This window comes from Heptranchias perlo, chromosome 5 (assembly GCF_035084215.1).
Source record: "Heptranchias perlo isolate sHepPer1 chromosome 5, sHepPer1.hap1, whole genome shotgun sequence".
Taxonomy (NCBI): domain Eukaryota; kingdom Metazoa; phylum Chordata; class Chondrichthyes; order Hexanchiformes; family Hexanchidae; genus Heptranchias; species Heptranchias perlo.
Window position 1 is genome coordinate 119,262,579 of NC_090329.1, and position 13,201 is coordinate 119,275,779.

Below are 13,201 nucleotides of genomic sequence, written 5' to 3' on the forward strand. Positions count from 1 at the left end.
GCGGGATCCTGGGCTTTACAAATAGAGGCATAGAGTATAAAAGCAAGGAGGTTATGACGAACCTTTATAAAACACTGGTTCGGCCACCATTGGAGTATTGTGTCCAGTTCTGGGCACCACACTTGAGGAAGGATGTGAAGGCTTTAGAGAGAGTGCAGAAGAGATTTACTAGAATGATTCCAGGGATGAGGGAGTTCAGTTACATGGATAGACTGGAGAAGCTGGGGTTGTTCTCCTTAGAGCAGAGACGGTTGAGAGGAGATTTGATAAAGGCATTCAAAATCATTAAGGGTCTAGACAGAGTAGATAGAGAGAAACAGTTCCCATTGGCAGAAGGGTCAAGAACCAGAGGACATAGATTTAAGGTAATTGGCAAAAGAACCAAAGGCAACATGAGGAAAAACTTTTTTACACAGCAAGTGGTTATGATCTGGAATGCACTGCCTGAGGGAGTGGTGGAGGCAGATTTAATCGTAGCTTTCAAAAGGGAATTGGATAAATACTTGTAGGAGAAGAATTTGCAGTGCTATGGGGATAGGGCGGGGGAGTGGGACTAGCTGAATTGCTCTTGCAGAGAGCCGGCATGGACTCGATGGGCCAAATTGCCTCCTTCCGTGCTGTTATGATTCTATGAAAGAAGTCAAGAAAACAATTAAAAAGCCAAAGGGAAAGTACAAAATTAAATTATCATGGAATATAAAAAGGAATAATAAATATTCTACAGACACAAAAATTACAAAAGAAAAATCAGGATAGGGTAGGGCCACTAAGGGATACACACGTTACACTCACAGGTAATGATAGCGAAATGGCAGAAATATTGAATAATTACTTTGCCTCAGTATTTACCAGGGAGACTAACATGGTGGGCAGGACATTAGAAGAAGAAATCAATAAAGATATAAAGGCATTTAAGATCGAAAGGTGGGGGGAGATAATTGATAAACTAATCAAATTTAGAGAGGATAAAACCCCTGGTCCAGATGGATTGCATCTGCGAATATTAAAAGAAAGTAGGGAAGAGATAGCAGAGGCACTACTACACATATATAAAAATTCATTAGAAAAAGGAATAGTGCCAGAGGACTGGCAGACAGCTAATGTGATTCCTATATTTAAAAAGGGAGATAGAACAAGTCCAGGGAACTATAGACCAATTAGCTTAACATCAGTGCTAGGAAAGATAATGGAATCTTTACTCAAAACTGTAACAGAAAAATATCTAGAAATCAAAAATATAATAATGAATAATCAGCATGCATTTCAAAAGGGAAGGTCATGGTTGACCAACCTTATTGAATTCTTTGAAGAAGTAATGGAAAGGGTAGACAAGGGTAATGCAGTAGATGTAATATATCTGGATTTTCAAAAGGCCTTCGATAATGTGCCGCATTGTAGACTCATGACTGAAGTCAGAGCATGTGGAGTCAGGGGATAAGTAACAGAATGGACAGCAAGCTGACCACAAAACAGAAAACAGAGAGTAGGGGTTAAAGGTAGTTACTCAGACTAGCAATAGGTGGGAAGTGGCGTTCCACAAGCGGTGCTGGGACCACTGCTGTTCACCATTTACATAAACGATTTGGACTTGGGAATCGAAAATACAATTTCAAAATTTGCAGATGACACCAAATTTGGGGTACAGTTAATACTGAGGAGGACTGCGACAAAATATAGGAAGACATTAATAAACTTCCAGAATGGGCATGTAATTGGCAAATTATTTTCAATATAGAGAAGTGTATATTTTGGTAGGAAGAATGAGGAGGCCACATACTCCTTGGAAAATAAGAGTCCAAATGGGATAGAGGAGCAGAGGGTTCTGGGGGTGCAGATACATAAATCACGAAAAGTAGCAACGCAGATTAATAAGGCCAAAAAAAAAGCATACCAAGCACTAGGGTTAATTTCCAGAGGGATAGAATTGAAAAGCAGAGAAGTTATGTTAAACTTGCATAGAACCTTGCTTAGACCACACTTGGGAGTACCGTGAACAGTTCTGGTCTCCATATTTATAAAAACAGTATAGAGGCACTGGAGAAGGTGGAAAAAAGATTTACTAGGATGATACCAGAACTGAGAGGTCATACCTATCAGGAAAGATTAAACAGACTGGGGCTCTTTTCTCTAGAAAAGAAAAGACTGAGAGTAACCTGATAGAGGTCTTTAAGATTATGAAAGGATTTGATAGGGTAGTCGTAGAGAACATGTTTCCACTTTCGGGAGAGACCAGAATCAGGGGCCATAAATATAAGATAGTCACTAATAAATCCAATAGGGAATTCAGGAGACATTTCTTTACCCAGAGAGTGGTTAGAATGCGGAACTTGCAACTACAAGGAGTAGTTGTGGCGACTATCATAGATACATTTAAGGGGAAGCTAGATAACCACATGAGGAAGAAAGGAATTGAAGGATGTGCTGATAGGGTTAGATGAAGTAGGGAGGGAGGAGCCTCGTGTGGAACATAAACACCAGCATGGACCTATTGGGCTGAATGGCCTGTTTCTGTGTTGTACATTCCATGTAATTCTATGTTACAGACAGCGCAAGTAGAAATGGTCAAGTTGCTTGATGTGACGGCAGTAGCAGATCCGTGACTCTAATCAATATAGCAGGGTGGTGAGAAGAACAGCTTGGTAAAGAGCAACTACTGTTGGCAGACTAACCCCTCGTTTTTGCCAGAGTCTTTGCTTGAGTTTGGCAAAGGCGGTGCTAGCGCTGCCAATCTGATGAGTAACATCATCGTCAATTGTGGAGTTCTGCAAGAGAACGCTACCGAGGTAGCAGAATTTGCCCATCATCTTAAGTGGTACTTTACTTATCATAACAACAGGGAGTGTGACTGGGTGTCTAGGTACGGGCAGTACAGGGTGGGAATGGCCAGTTCCAGCAGTATTTAAAGGGGCACTCACCTGCTATAATTTAAATTGCTGTAAACGCTTGGCAGACATCTTGTTTGTATTTCTCAGTCATTTTTATAGAATCATAGAATCATAGAAGTTACAACATGGAAACAGGCCCTTCGGCCCAACATGTCCATGTCGCCCAGTTTATACCACTAAGCTAGTCCCAATTGCCTGCACTTGGCCCATATCCCTCCATACCCATCTTACCCATGTAACTGTCCAAATGCTTTTTAAAAGACAAAATTGTACCCGCCTCTACTACTGCGTCTGGCAGCTCGTTCCAGACACTCACCACCCTTTGAGTGAAAAAATTGCCCCTCTGGATCCTTTTGTATCTCTCCCCTCTCACCTTAAATCTATGCCCCCTCGTTATAGACTCCCCTACCTTTGGGAAAAGATTTTGACTATCGACCTTATCTATGCCCCTCATTATTTTATAGACTTCAATAAGATCACCCCTTAACCTCCTGCTCTCCAGGGAAAAAAGTGCCAGTCTGTCTAACCTCTCCCTGTAAGTCAAACCATCAAGTCCCGGTAGCATCCTAGTAAATCTTTTCTGCACTCTTTCTAGTTTAATAATATCCTTTCTATAATAGGGTGACCAGAACTGTACACAGTACTCCAAGTGTGGCCTCACCAATGCCCTGTACAACTTCAACAAGACATCCCAACTCCTGCATTCATTGTTTTTACGTTCATGGTGGCTGGACAACCTTCAGGGCAATTAAGGGGGTACTGGACACTCTGAAAATGTGAATCTTTTTGGCCATTCAATTCTTGCTAGAGGAAGAGGAGCAGGAGCAATAGGTGGAAGGACCATATGCTGCTGCAGCTGCAGGGAGACCATTGAGGATGAGGACAGCTCGCAGATATCTTTACCCTCCCAACAGCGTGTATAGGCCCAGGGTTACATACTTGCATTTCTCAAAGGAACAATGCATAGGAGGCTGCCCTTCTCTAAGACAACATGTGTTGCATCCTGACGTTGCTGTTATCCTCTGATGCAGCCTGGATGGAGCCAGAGGCAAAAAAGTTGAGGGTGTAGCAACCTTGCCTGTTGCAGTCAAAGATTTTACGTCCTCAACCTCTTTGCCTCTGGCTCCTCTAGGCTGCAACAGAGGATAACAGCAACATCAGTCAGTCTGCAGTTTATGTTTGAATGAAGTAGGTGACTGAATGCTATGTTTGCTACAGCAAATGATTTAATCACTTACCGATGGATTAGTGGAAAGAGCAGGATAGGGCTCTGGGGTCCGTGCCGATTTAAAACTTCCACCAAGTCCAGAGTTTCATTGACTGGATACAGATGAGCTCTCCTGCAAATGAGCCCACTGCCTTCATGAATCGCAAGGGCTTCCATTCCATTAATATATAACTGGTGTATGAGCAGTGCAACATTCAGCTCTGTGCCTGTTTTCCTAGCAGCTGCCCAGACACTTTTATCTTGTGCCAATTCTCCATACCCCCCCAACCCCCCACTCTTTGTCCCTGGACTGTAAGTGAGAGGATGGCAGCTTAGGGACAAAGGGTATCCCTTGCACACTTGATTCATGACTCCTGTCAGAAACTCATGCTTGCCGGCCGAACTGCACTACAACCTAGAGCCTCAATAAGCAGATCATTGGAGTGTTAAAGCGACGCTTCCGCTGTCTGGACAGATTAGTGGCTTTCTCCAATAGAGCTCAGAGAGTGTGTCTATTCATAATATTTGCTGCACACTGCTGTGCAATGCAGAACAACATATGGAGTCACCATTGGATGAGAATCTTCAACCAGATAACGAAGATGACAACGAGGATGGCGACGAAGAGGACGGCATCAATACCAGCCTGCAACCAGAATTCTTCGGCAGCAGCCCACTGAACACAGCTTCAGTTGAACAATCCTTTTCCTGCCCACTCCCTAACAATTATGTCCAATATCTGCCCTAGTCCATCCACCCTCCAATAACCTATTTCTGCCCAAAGACCACTATTAATGTATCCATCACCTGATATTGCAAGGTCACCGGTTACTACATGAACACTCTGCACACAAAAGATTTCAAAACAGTTTATAATTTTACTGGCTTACACAAATGCTATGAAACAAATTATCACCCAGGTGTGAACCCATAGTGCCTTTCTTAAGTGATCACTTACCTACTCTTCTTTAGCATGGGAGGTGGAAGGCTGCTGTCGCTTAGATAAGGGTTTGAGATACTCATGGTTGATGACCTCTATCTTGAGTATCAGATTGCCTGGCTGCAATCTGCAGCATCGGTGGCTACCACGGCAGTTTGGCCCAGCTGACTTTCTGGCATCAAGTAGGGTATTGGTTGAAGGGGTGGAAAGGATGCGGACGTGCTGTCATCCTGAGAGAGGGCAACATGTTACAGAAGGCATTGCACGTCTGCCACTGATATGGGGTTACAGCTCAGCATTCCCACTGATCAACAGGAGAGCAGACTGCGGGATATGTGTGATGCGACTGAAGCCCCTATTCATTCCTTCTCCCAGCCTGTCCATGGCTGAGGAGATGGTGTCGTCCGAAGTTTAAATCCATGTTTCTATTAACTTGCATATATCTCAGATTGTTGCTATTAATAGATCTCGGTGTTCTGATTTAGGATTTATCCACCAATGGTGCAACAGGATTAAAAACAATCCTTTCCAATTCTCCAGGCCCACAAAATTTAAACAGAACAAACCAGCAAATAAGAAACTTAAGCGGAAGTATTATTCATATTCATGATGGAGAGGAAACGGGATCAGAAACTCAGCTCAGGGTCAAATAGGATGCTGAGGTTGTGAACAGTCACTGTTCTCACTCTGAAATTTCTTGTGTATGTTCCTGGAAGACACAATCTGTCCCATAATTGAGAAGCCATGGTTAGGGAGATGCAGTAATCTTGAAAAGTATCAAGATAGGTTGGAGGGAAAGCATCATTTCACCCCCTTCCCAAGCCCAGCTAAATAGTGTCCGCCCAAAGATATTTTACAAAATTTACCAACTTACTGCATAGCACCACCTTCCTAGTAGATAGTACAATTTGGGATCTTGTGGCTTCAGCTCAATTGCTTTGTCTATATGGTCCTATATAAAAAAAAATGAAAGGGTAATTGCAGCAACTAGTTAGTACACAATATCATCATGTGCAAATATTGCCTTAAATCTAAAAAAAAATTGCACCATTTCAGAAATTGTGCACAATTATTCTTTTCAAAATCCTTCGTTTAAAAATTCTTCCATGTCCTTGCCCCACACTCTCGGCTCTTCTGTGTCTCCCCTCCCCTTCTCCACCATCGGTGGCATAGTCTTCAGTCATCACACGCAGCACTCTGGAATTTCCTTCCTAAATCCCCTATTTAAAAACATTTCTTCAAAATATACTTCTTAAAATGTGCCTTCAATCACCTCGTTCTTCAGAGGAACAGGAGTAGGCCACTCAGCCCCTTGAACCTGTTCTGCCATTCATTTACATCACGGCTGATCTGTATCTTAACTCCATTTGCCCGCCTTGGTTCCATATTCCTCAATACCCTTACCTAACAAGAATCTCTCATACTCACAAACCAATTAAACATACCTTTGGAAAAACTCACTCATAACTAGGGAGTGACTTTGAAAATGTGCCTGTTTTATACAGGCTATCAGCGATGACATATTTTTGTGCCAAACCACCCAAAATGATGGGTGAAGTCGTCCTACCCTTATCAACATAATTTTTGAATTCATGAGCAAATACTAGAAATTGTCTTTTTTAACAAACTTTTTCAACCTTTCACCCTGGCAACATCCAGTAATTACATAGAATTACACAGAATGTACAGCACAGAAACAGGCCACTCAGCCCAACAGGTCCATGCCGGTGTTTATGTTCCACACGAGCCTCCTCCCTCCCTACTTCATCTAACCCTATCTGCATGTCCTTCTATTCCTTTCTCCTTCATGTGGTTATCTAGCTTCCCCTTAAATGCATCTATGCTAGTTGCCTCAACTATTCCTTGGAGTAGCAAGTTCTACATCTAACCACTCTCTGGGTAAAGAAGTTTCTCCTGAATTCCCTATTGGATTTATTAGTGACTATCTCATATTTATGGCCCCTAGTTCTGGTTTCCCCTGCAAGTGGAATAATCTTCTCTACGTCTGCCCTATCAAACCCTTTCATAAACTTAAAGATCTCTATTAGGTCACCCCTCAGTCTTCTCTTTTCGAGAAAGAATATTAAGAAGCAAAATGAACAGAAACAAGATGAAGGAAAATAGCAGATTTGGTCAACAAAGCTCTGGCATGTAGTAATAGCACTTTCAGTTTGGACCAGAGAACTGGTGAACTGGCAAAACCATATCATGATTACATCCAATTTCAAGCAGCTTCTGGCTACAGAACTGTCAATCAATAAACTCCAAAAGCCACCAAGGTTGCCCTTGGAAATTGGACTCAAGCCATTCACCAACCTTCAGGACAAAGCAGAGCTACAAGGCTGCTAAACAGGACCTACCGTGAAGTCGGCATCACAGTTAGTGGTCCTTCAAAGGCCTGGTATAATAGCAAATGAAACACATTAATTAAAGGAAGTTACAGCCCGATGACGAATATTAAGTATTTCTACCACTTGGGTAAGCTGTGTGTTTTTTCTCACTATTTAAATAATGTGAGAACTTCCATTCCACATTGTTGATCCCAGTCTTAAATATTTCCTCAAAGGTAATAAAAGCATCCCAAAGTCACAGTATTTAAATGGCTATGAACCAATGACACCTGGGGGATAATTTTTACATAGTGTAAAACGGATTGTCGATTCGCTATCACCTGTTTTACACTATTGCACAAAGACAAAATGATCCCCCTGGAGTCTTGTTCCAGATTACACGTGTATTCCATCTAGATAGGCTGCTGCCCGCCATACAATACTCAGTTTTAACCACAATACAGGCAGCGCGATAAGCTACACCTCCCCGCAAAGTTTTTTTGTGCTACTAAATGGGATAGCTCTCTGATCTCTGACACAAGAATATTGTAAAATATAGCCAATTAACACTACTGCATAACTTACCTTGAACAGACAGCCATTCTTGATTTTGGTCTGTACACTTCCATACTCCGAAAGATAGCCACAAATAATAGAAAGCCTGCAAATAATAGAAAACAAAATAATTCTATTGAAAAGCACATCCATATAAATATATCGGTAGTCTGATAGAGATAACAATGAACTGGAAAGAGGAAACTGTAACCATAAGCACACAAATTAATGCAAACACCTGACTACATTTTTTCCATGGATTGCCTGGAGGCATTACATTAATAAAACTTGGAATTCACAAATAAATTAAAATTGCCTTTTTTGAACAAACAATATCTCACTATTTTCTTTAAATATCCAAATTATATCAGCTTCCAAGAATGCAATGCTAGTTAAATATTACCAGAGGTGCTGACTTAGGGGTAGCTGTTCTCTGATGACAACCTTGAGGGTACAATTCCCCAATTTACTACTTATGCAGTCCCGAACAATGCAAAATAACGAGTGCCTATCTGGCAGACTCTTCCTGCCCGATCAACCACCTGCTACCAGGAACCAACTACAAGTGCCTCATCCAATCAAGTAAGTCATCACGCAGGAAACTCCACTGACAAACGAAAGCCAGCTAGTGGCCACCTCCCACATAATCTCACTCCCACCTTTCCTGGCACAAACCCAAATCCAGTCCACCAAGGAAAGAGAAAGCCACCTGCAACACTCCTTTGTTCAATGCAGAAGTGCCAGAATTCTGCTCCCCCAATGTTGCATGCAAGTCAACATCTATGAGTACTAAGGGTCAATATGCTGTATTAAAGGGAAATTGTATTTGCTTGAATGACTAAATAATCCTAAATTTCATAACAGGAGATAGCTGTGCATTTTCTGGAGGCCCGCAAGTCTCACTAGTTCCTCTGCCTCATTCTTAAACTACTAATTGAATGCAGTTGCCACCAACATATGTTTGTACAGCACACCTCCTGAAATCGGGATGTTCGCTGATGATTGCACAGTGTTCAGTTCCATTCGCAACCCCTTAGATAATGAAGCAGTCCGTGCCCGCATGCAGCAAGATCTGGACAACATCCAGGCTTGGGCTCATAAGTGGCAAGTAACATTCATGCCAGAAAAGTGCCAGGCAATGACCATCTCCAACAAGGGAGAGTCTAACCACTCCCCTTGACATTCAACGGCTGAATCCCCCACCATCAACATCCTGGGGGTCACCAATGACCAGAAACTTAACTGGACCAGCCACATAAATACTGTGGCTACAAGAGCAGGTCAGAGGCTGGGTATTCTATGGCGAGTAACTAACCTCCTGACTACCCAAAGCCTTTCCAACATCTACGAGGCACAGGTCAGGAGTGTGATGGAATACTCTCCACTTGCCTGGATGAGTGCAGCTCCAACAACACTCAAGAAGTTCGACACCATCCAGGACAAAGCAGCCTGCTTGATTGGCACCCCATCCACCACCCTAAACATTCACTCCCTCCACCACCGGCACACCGTGGCTGCAGTATGTACCATCCACAGGATGCACTGCAGCAACTTGCCAAGGCTTCTTCGACACCATCTCCCAAACCCATGACCTCTACCACCTGGAAGGACAAGGGCATCAGGCACATGGGAACAGCACCACTTGCATGTTTCCCTCCTAGTCACACACCATCCCGACTTAGAAATATATCACCGTTCCTTCGTCGCTGGGTCAAAATCCTGGAACTCCCTACCTAACAGCACTGTGGGAGAACCTTCACCACACGGACTGCAGCGGTTCAAGAAGGCGGCTCACTACCAAGTTCTCAAGGGCAATTAGGGATGGGCAATAAATGCTGGCCTTGCCAGTGACACCCACATCCCATGAACAAATTTTTTAAAAAGCACCTTATAATTGGATGCAAGGCAGGACGCACAGGAATTTGGGGAGGGGGTAGAGGGAGAAAATCCTAAGGTTCAGTCAAAGAGAGAGATTTTTCATGGGGTTTTTGAAGATAGGGATGACAAAATGGTTTTGAATGAGTGTTCCGGGGCGGGGATGAAACGGCATCCAGCGCTGCCTCGCAAGGGCTTCGGCGACAAGTCCTGTGAGGAGTCAGAGAATTTGGGCTGGGGGATTAGCCAAACAGGGTGTGTACAAGACAGTGAAAGGATTTGTTAAAAAGGACAGGGATCTTGAGGTAGAACCTTAAAGCCAGGTGAGGACAGGACTGATGGATGTACAGGAGAGAATTTGGGTCAGAGTTCTGGATTTCTTACGTTTGTGGAGATGGAGGTGGGAAGGCTGGGGGAGGAGAGCATTAAAGAAATTGATCCTCGAGGTGAATATGACATAAATGAGCGTTTTGGCTAAACAGAGGGCACGAGACAATCAAAGCAATTTTGGTAACAGATCAGATGTGGGGTAGAAAGCTCCGTTCAGAGCTCAACAGAACTCAGCGGCTATACTTTTGTTGATTTTTCTTTGAAGCTTTGTCCCTAGAACCCAGTTTAGAGTGAGCATTTTGTTCTATACTTTACCTAGGTGACATTTTTTATTGCCTTATTAGTCTTGGGCAAGCTAAAAGTTTGATTTATTTCAAATTAATTGCCAATGGTAGAACCCCAAATAAATATATCATTAATTTATTTACTTAAAATGCCTGCATTTGTGGCATATTGGGAAACAAGAATAAAAAATAGAAGGAAACCATAGGTATTCACAGAACAGCTGACTTCACAAGACGAGAACCTTGAAGTAGAAACTAATTTCCAATAGCAGGGCTATCAGTGAAGAACATTTGCATTAGTATAAAGCAATAGAAGTAATGTGCTGGTACACTGAAAAATACAGAAACCTGAAGAACCTCAGGACCCGCTTGTAGATCCCCTATGGTCCTAGGGCTCAGTTTGATCACCTATAAAAAAATATAAGGGGTAATTTTGAGAATTTGCGCTCCCAGTGCAAAGCTTCGTTCACGAGGAATACTAATTTATAAAATCACCCATAAAGCCCTGGAATATGAACTCTCAACAGCACAATTAATACTTGTGAATCTTTTGCATTTCCCATTCATACTCAAGATTTTAGATTCAAAGGTTTCATATACATATCCTTTCAATGTGAAAGTGGAATAAAGCTTATTCAGTAAAGACAAGAAAATAATGAACTTTCAAGCTTTAACAAACTACAATTTATTCCAGCAGCTTCCATTACCTTACCTGATTTTGACAAAATGGAACTATGCAGCTATCCAGTGGTGCGGTCTGTTGGCAGTGTAAGGAGCATAGATCTTCTGACTGGGTGTGTCAGTATCACAGGATCTGTGATTGGGCAAGTGGGATTACACAGAATCAGGTGAGTAGGCCTGATTTGTACTGCGTGCAATTTCCTAACGGATTAAGGGTGCTCTTTCACAAATCACGCAAGAGCCAGATTAAAGCCCTGAAATCCATGTAAATTGTTGACAGCTGCAATTTCCTGTACCTTTCGTCAGGAATGCACTGACAGCTTGGCTCACCCATATAAAATGGATGCTGAAGCAAAGTCACGCTCTGGCCCTTAAGAGTTGGATTCTTAAATGTGTGTTGCTGCGCTTCCTGTTGGGATTGCAGTTTATAGTGTGTTTTGGATGCTTTTTTAAGCTGTATTTTCATTGTTACATCACTTGCAATCTTTCTTTATAGACTTTTTTTTAAATAAAACTTTTTCTGAAACCACAGAACAGCTGCCACCTGCAAATTCAGTTGCAGCAACCGAATATCGGAGGATGGGCTTTCCCTTTATACTCGGAGATTTGGAGAGCAAAGAGGAGTTTCTATTTAACATAGGAACTGGAGTAGGCCATTCAACCCCTCGGGCCTGCTTTGCCATTCAGTTAGATCATGGCAGATCTGTGCCTCAACTACATTTTCCCGCCTTTGCTCCATAGCCCTTGAAACCCTTACATAACTAAAATCTGTCACTTTCAGTCTTGAAAGCTCCAATTGACCCAGAAATCATAGCCTTTGATGGAGAAAGTTCCAAATTTCTACTACCTTTTGTGTGAAAAAGTGCTTCCTGATTTTGCTCTTGAATGGCCTAACTCTATTTTAAAATTATGTCTCCTTGTTCTTGATTCGCCCACCAGAGGAAATAGTTTTCCGTATCTACCCCATCAAATTCTTTTAACATTTTAATCACCTCGATCAAATCACCACTCAACCTCTTAGAGTCAAGGGAATACAAGCCAAGTTTATGCAACCTGTCCTCATAATTTAACCCTCTAAACCCCGGTATCATTCTGGTGAATCTGTGCTGCACCCCTCCAAGGCCACTATATTTTCAGGAAAACCTCTGAGCTCTCCATTCCCCATTTCATCAATGGTCTCCAGCCCCATGATTTAGAGGCCAAGCTCTTTGAACAAAGTCAAAGGAGGCCCTCTATGATAGGCTTTTGCTGCTTGTTGAGCAACTTTTAAGGGTAAGCAGATACATAATTTAAAGATGCTGAAATTTGTAAAAGTAGAGACAATGGCTCAGAAATTCAATTGTGCGTGAAAATGCGCGCAAGGGGGTGGGGCAGTGAGCGGACTACCCGAGCCAGTTGGGACTCAAAATGGCAGCACTTACTACTATCTGTGCTGCCTGCTTATTGTAATTACTTGTGCGTGCAGCCAGCACTATCCACATTATTAATTGGCAGCATGCTTCTCAGAGGGGCCTGATATCAGGAGGATATTAGAGACAGCCAGCACCCCTTAAAGGGGAGGCGTATTATAGCAGCAGACATGTTCTGCAAGTACTTGTTAAGGAAATGGCTGAAGGAGGGAGAGAGTTGCATCAAGATTTTCTGATGCTGCACTGGACGCCTTATTGCAGGCAGTGGACAGGGGGCAGGAAGCCTTCCAGGCATCTGATGAGGAAGCAGTGGGAAGAGATTGCTCACAACGTCAATGCCAGGAGCATTGTTCCAAGAACATGGATGCAATGCAGGAAAAAGCACAATGATTTGACTAGAGTTATCAAGAACACTGTTGAAATATTTTCTCATCACAGCTGTGAGAATCCCTACGTGGTCAGTTTTCAGTAAAATATTAAAATGTCTACGTGGCAAAGAAGCAGAATGCAAAATGGTTAGAAAGGGTTAATTAGTTAGTAACTGAGATTGGTACAGGTGGCCTGGCCTCCTGCTGGGCCATATGTTTGCGTAGTCAGCAGGTTTGCATGGTCTTAGCAATGTAGAGTCTTTGATGTGATTCAAGGACTGGTCTGAATGTCTCCATGTTTATGGCAGATCAATATAGGTAACGAACTTAGCCAAAG

General features: G+C 42.6%; 1 protein-coding gene across 1 annotated transcript in view; it reads right to left on the minus strand.

Moving 5' to 3' along the window:
• LOC137322065 (regulator of microtubule dynamics protein 2) overlaps nt 1–13,201 on the minus strand; it is a 199,851-nt gene that overhangs the window by 29,326 nt on the left and 157,324 nt on the right. Inside the window, exons 5-6 of the mRNA XM_067985127.1 lie at nt 7,948–8,023; nt 5,907–5,984 (exon numbers count right to left, since the gene is read on the minus strand). Of these exons, the coding sequence (XP_067841228.1) occupies nt 5,907–5,984; nt 7,948–8,023 (154 nt within the window). The remainder of the gene's footprint in view (nt 1–5,906; nt 5,985–7,947; nt 8,024–13,201) is intronic.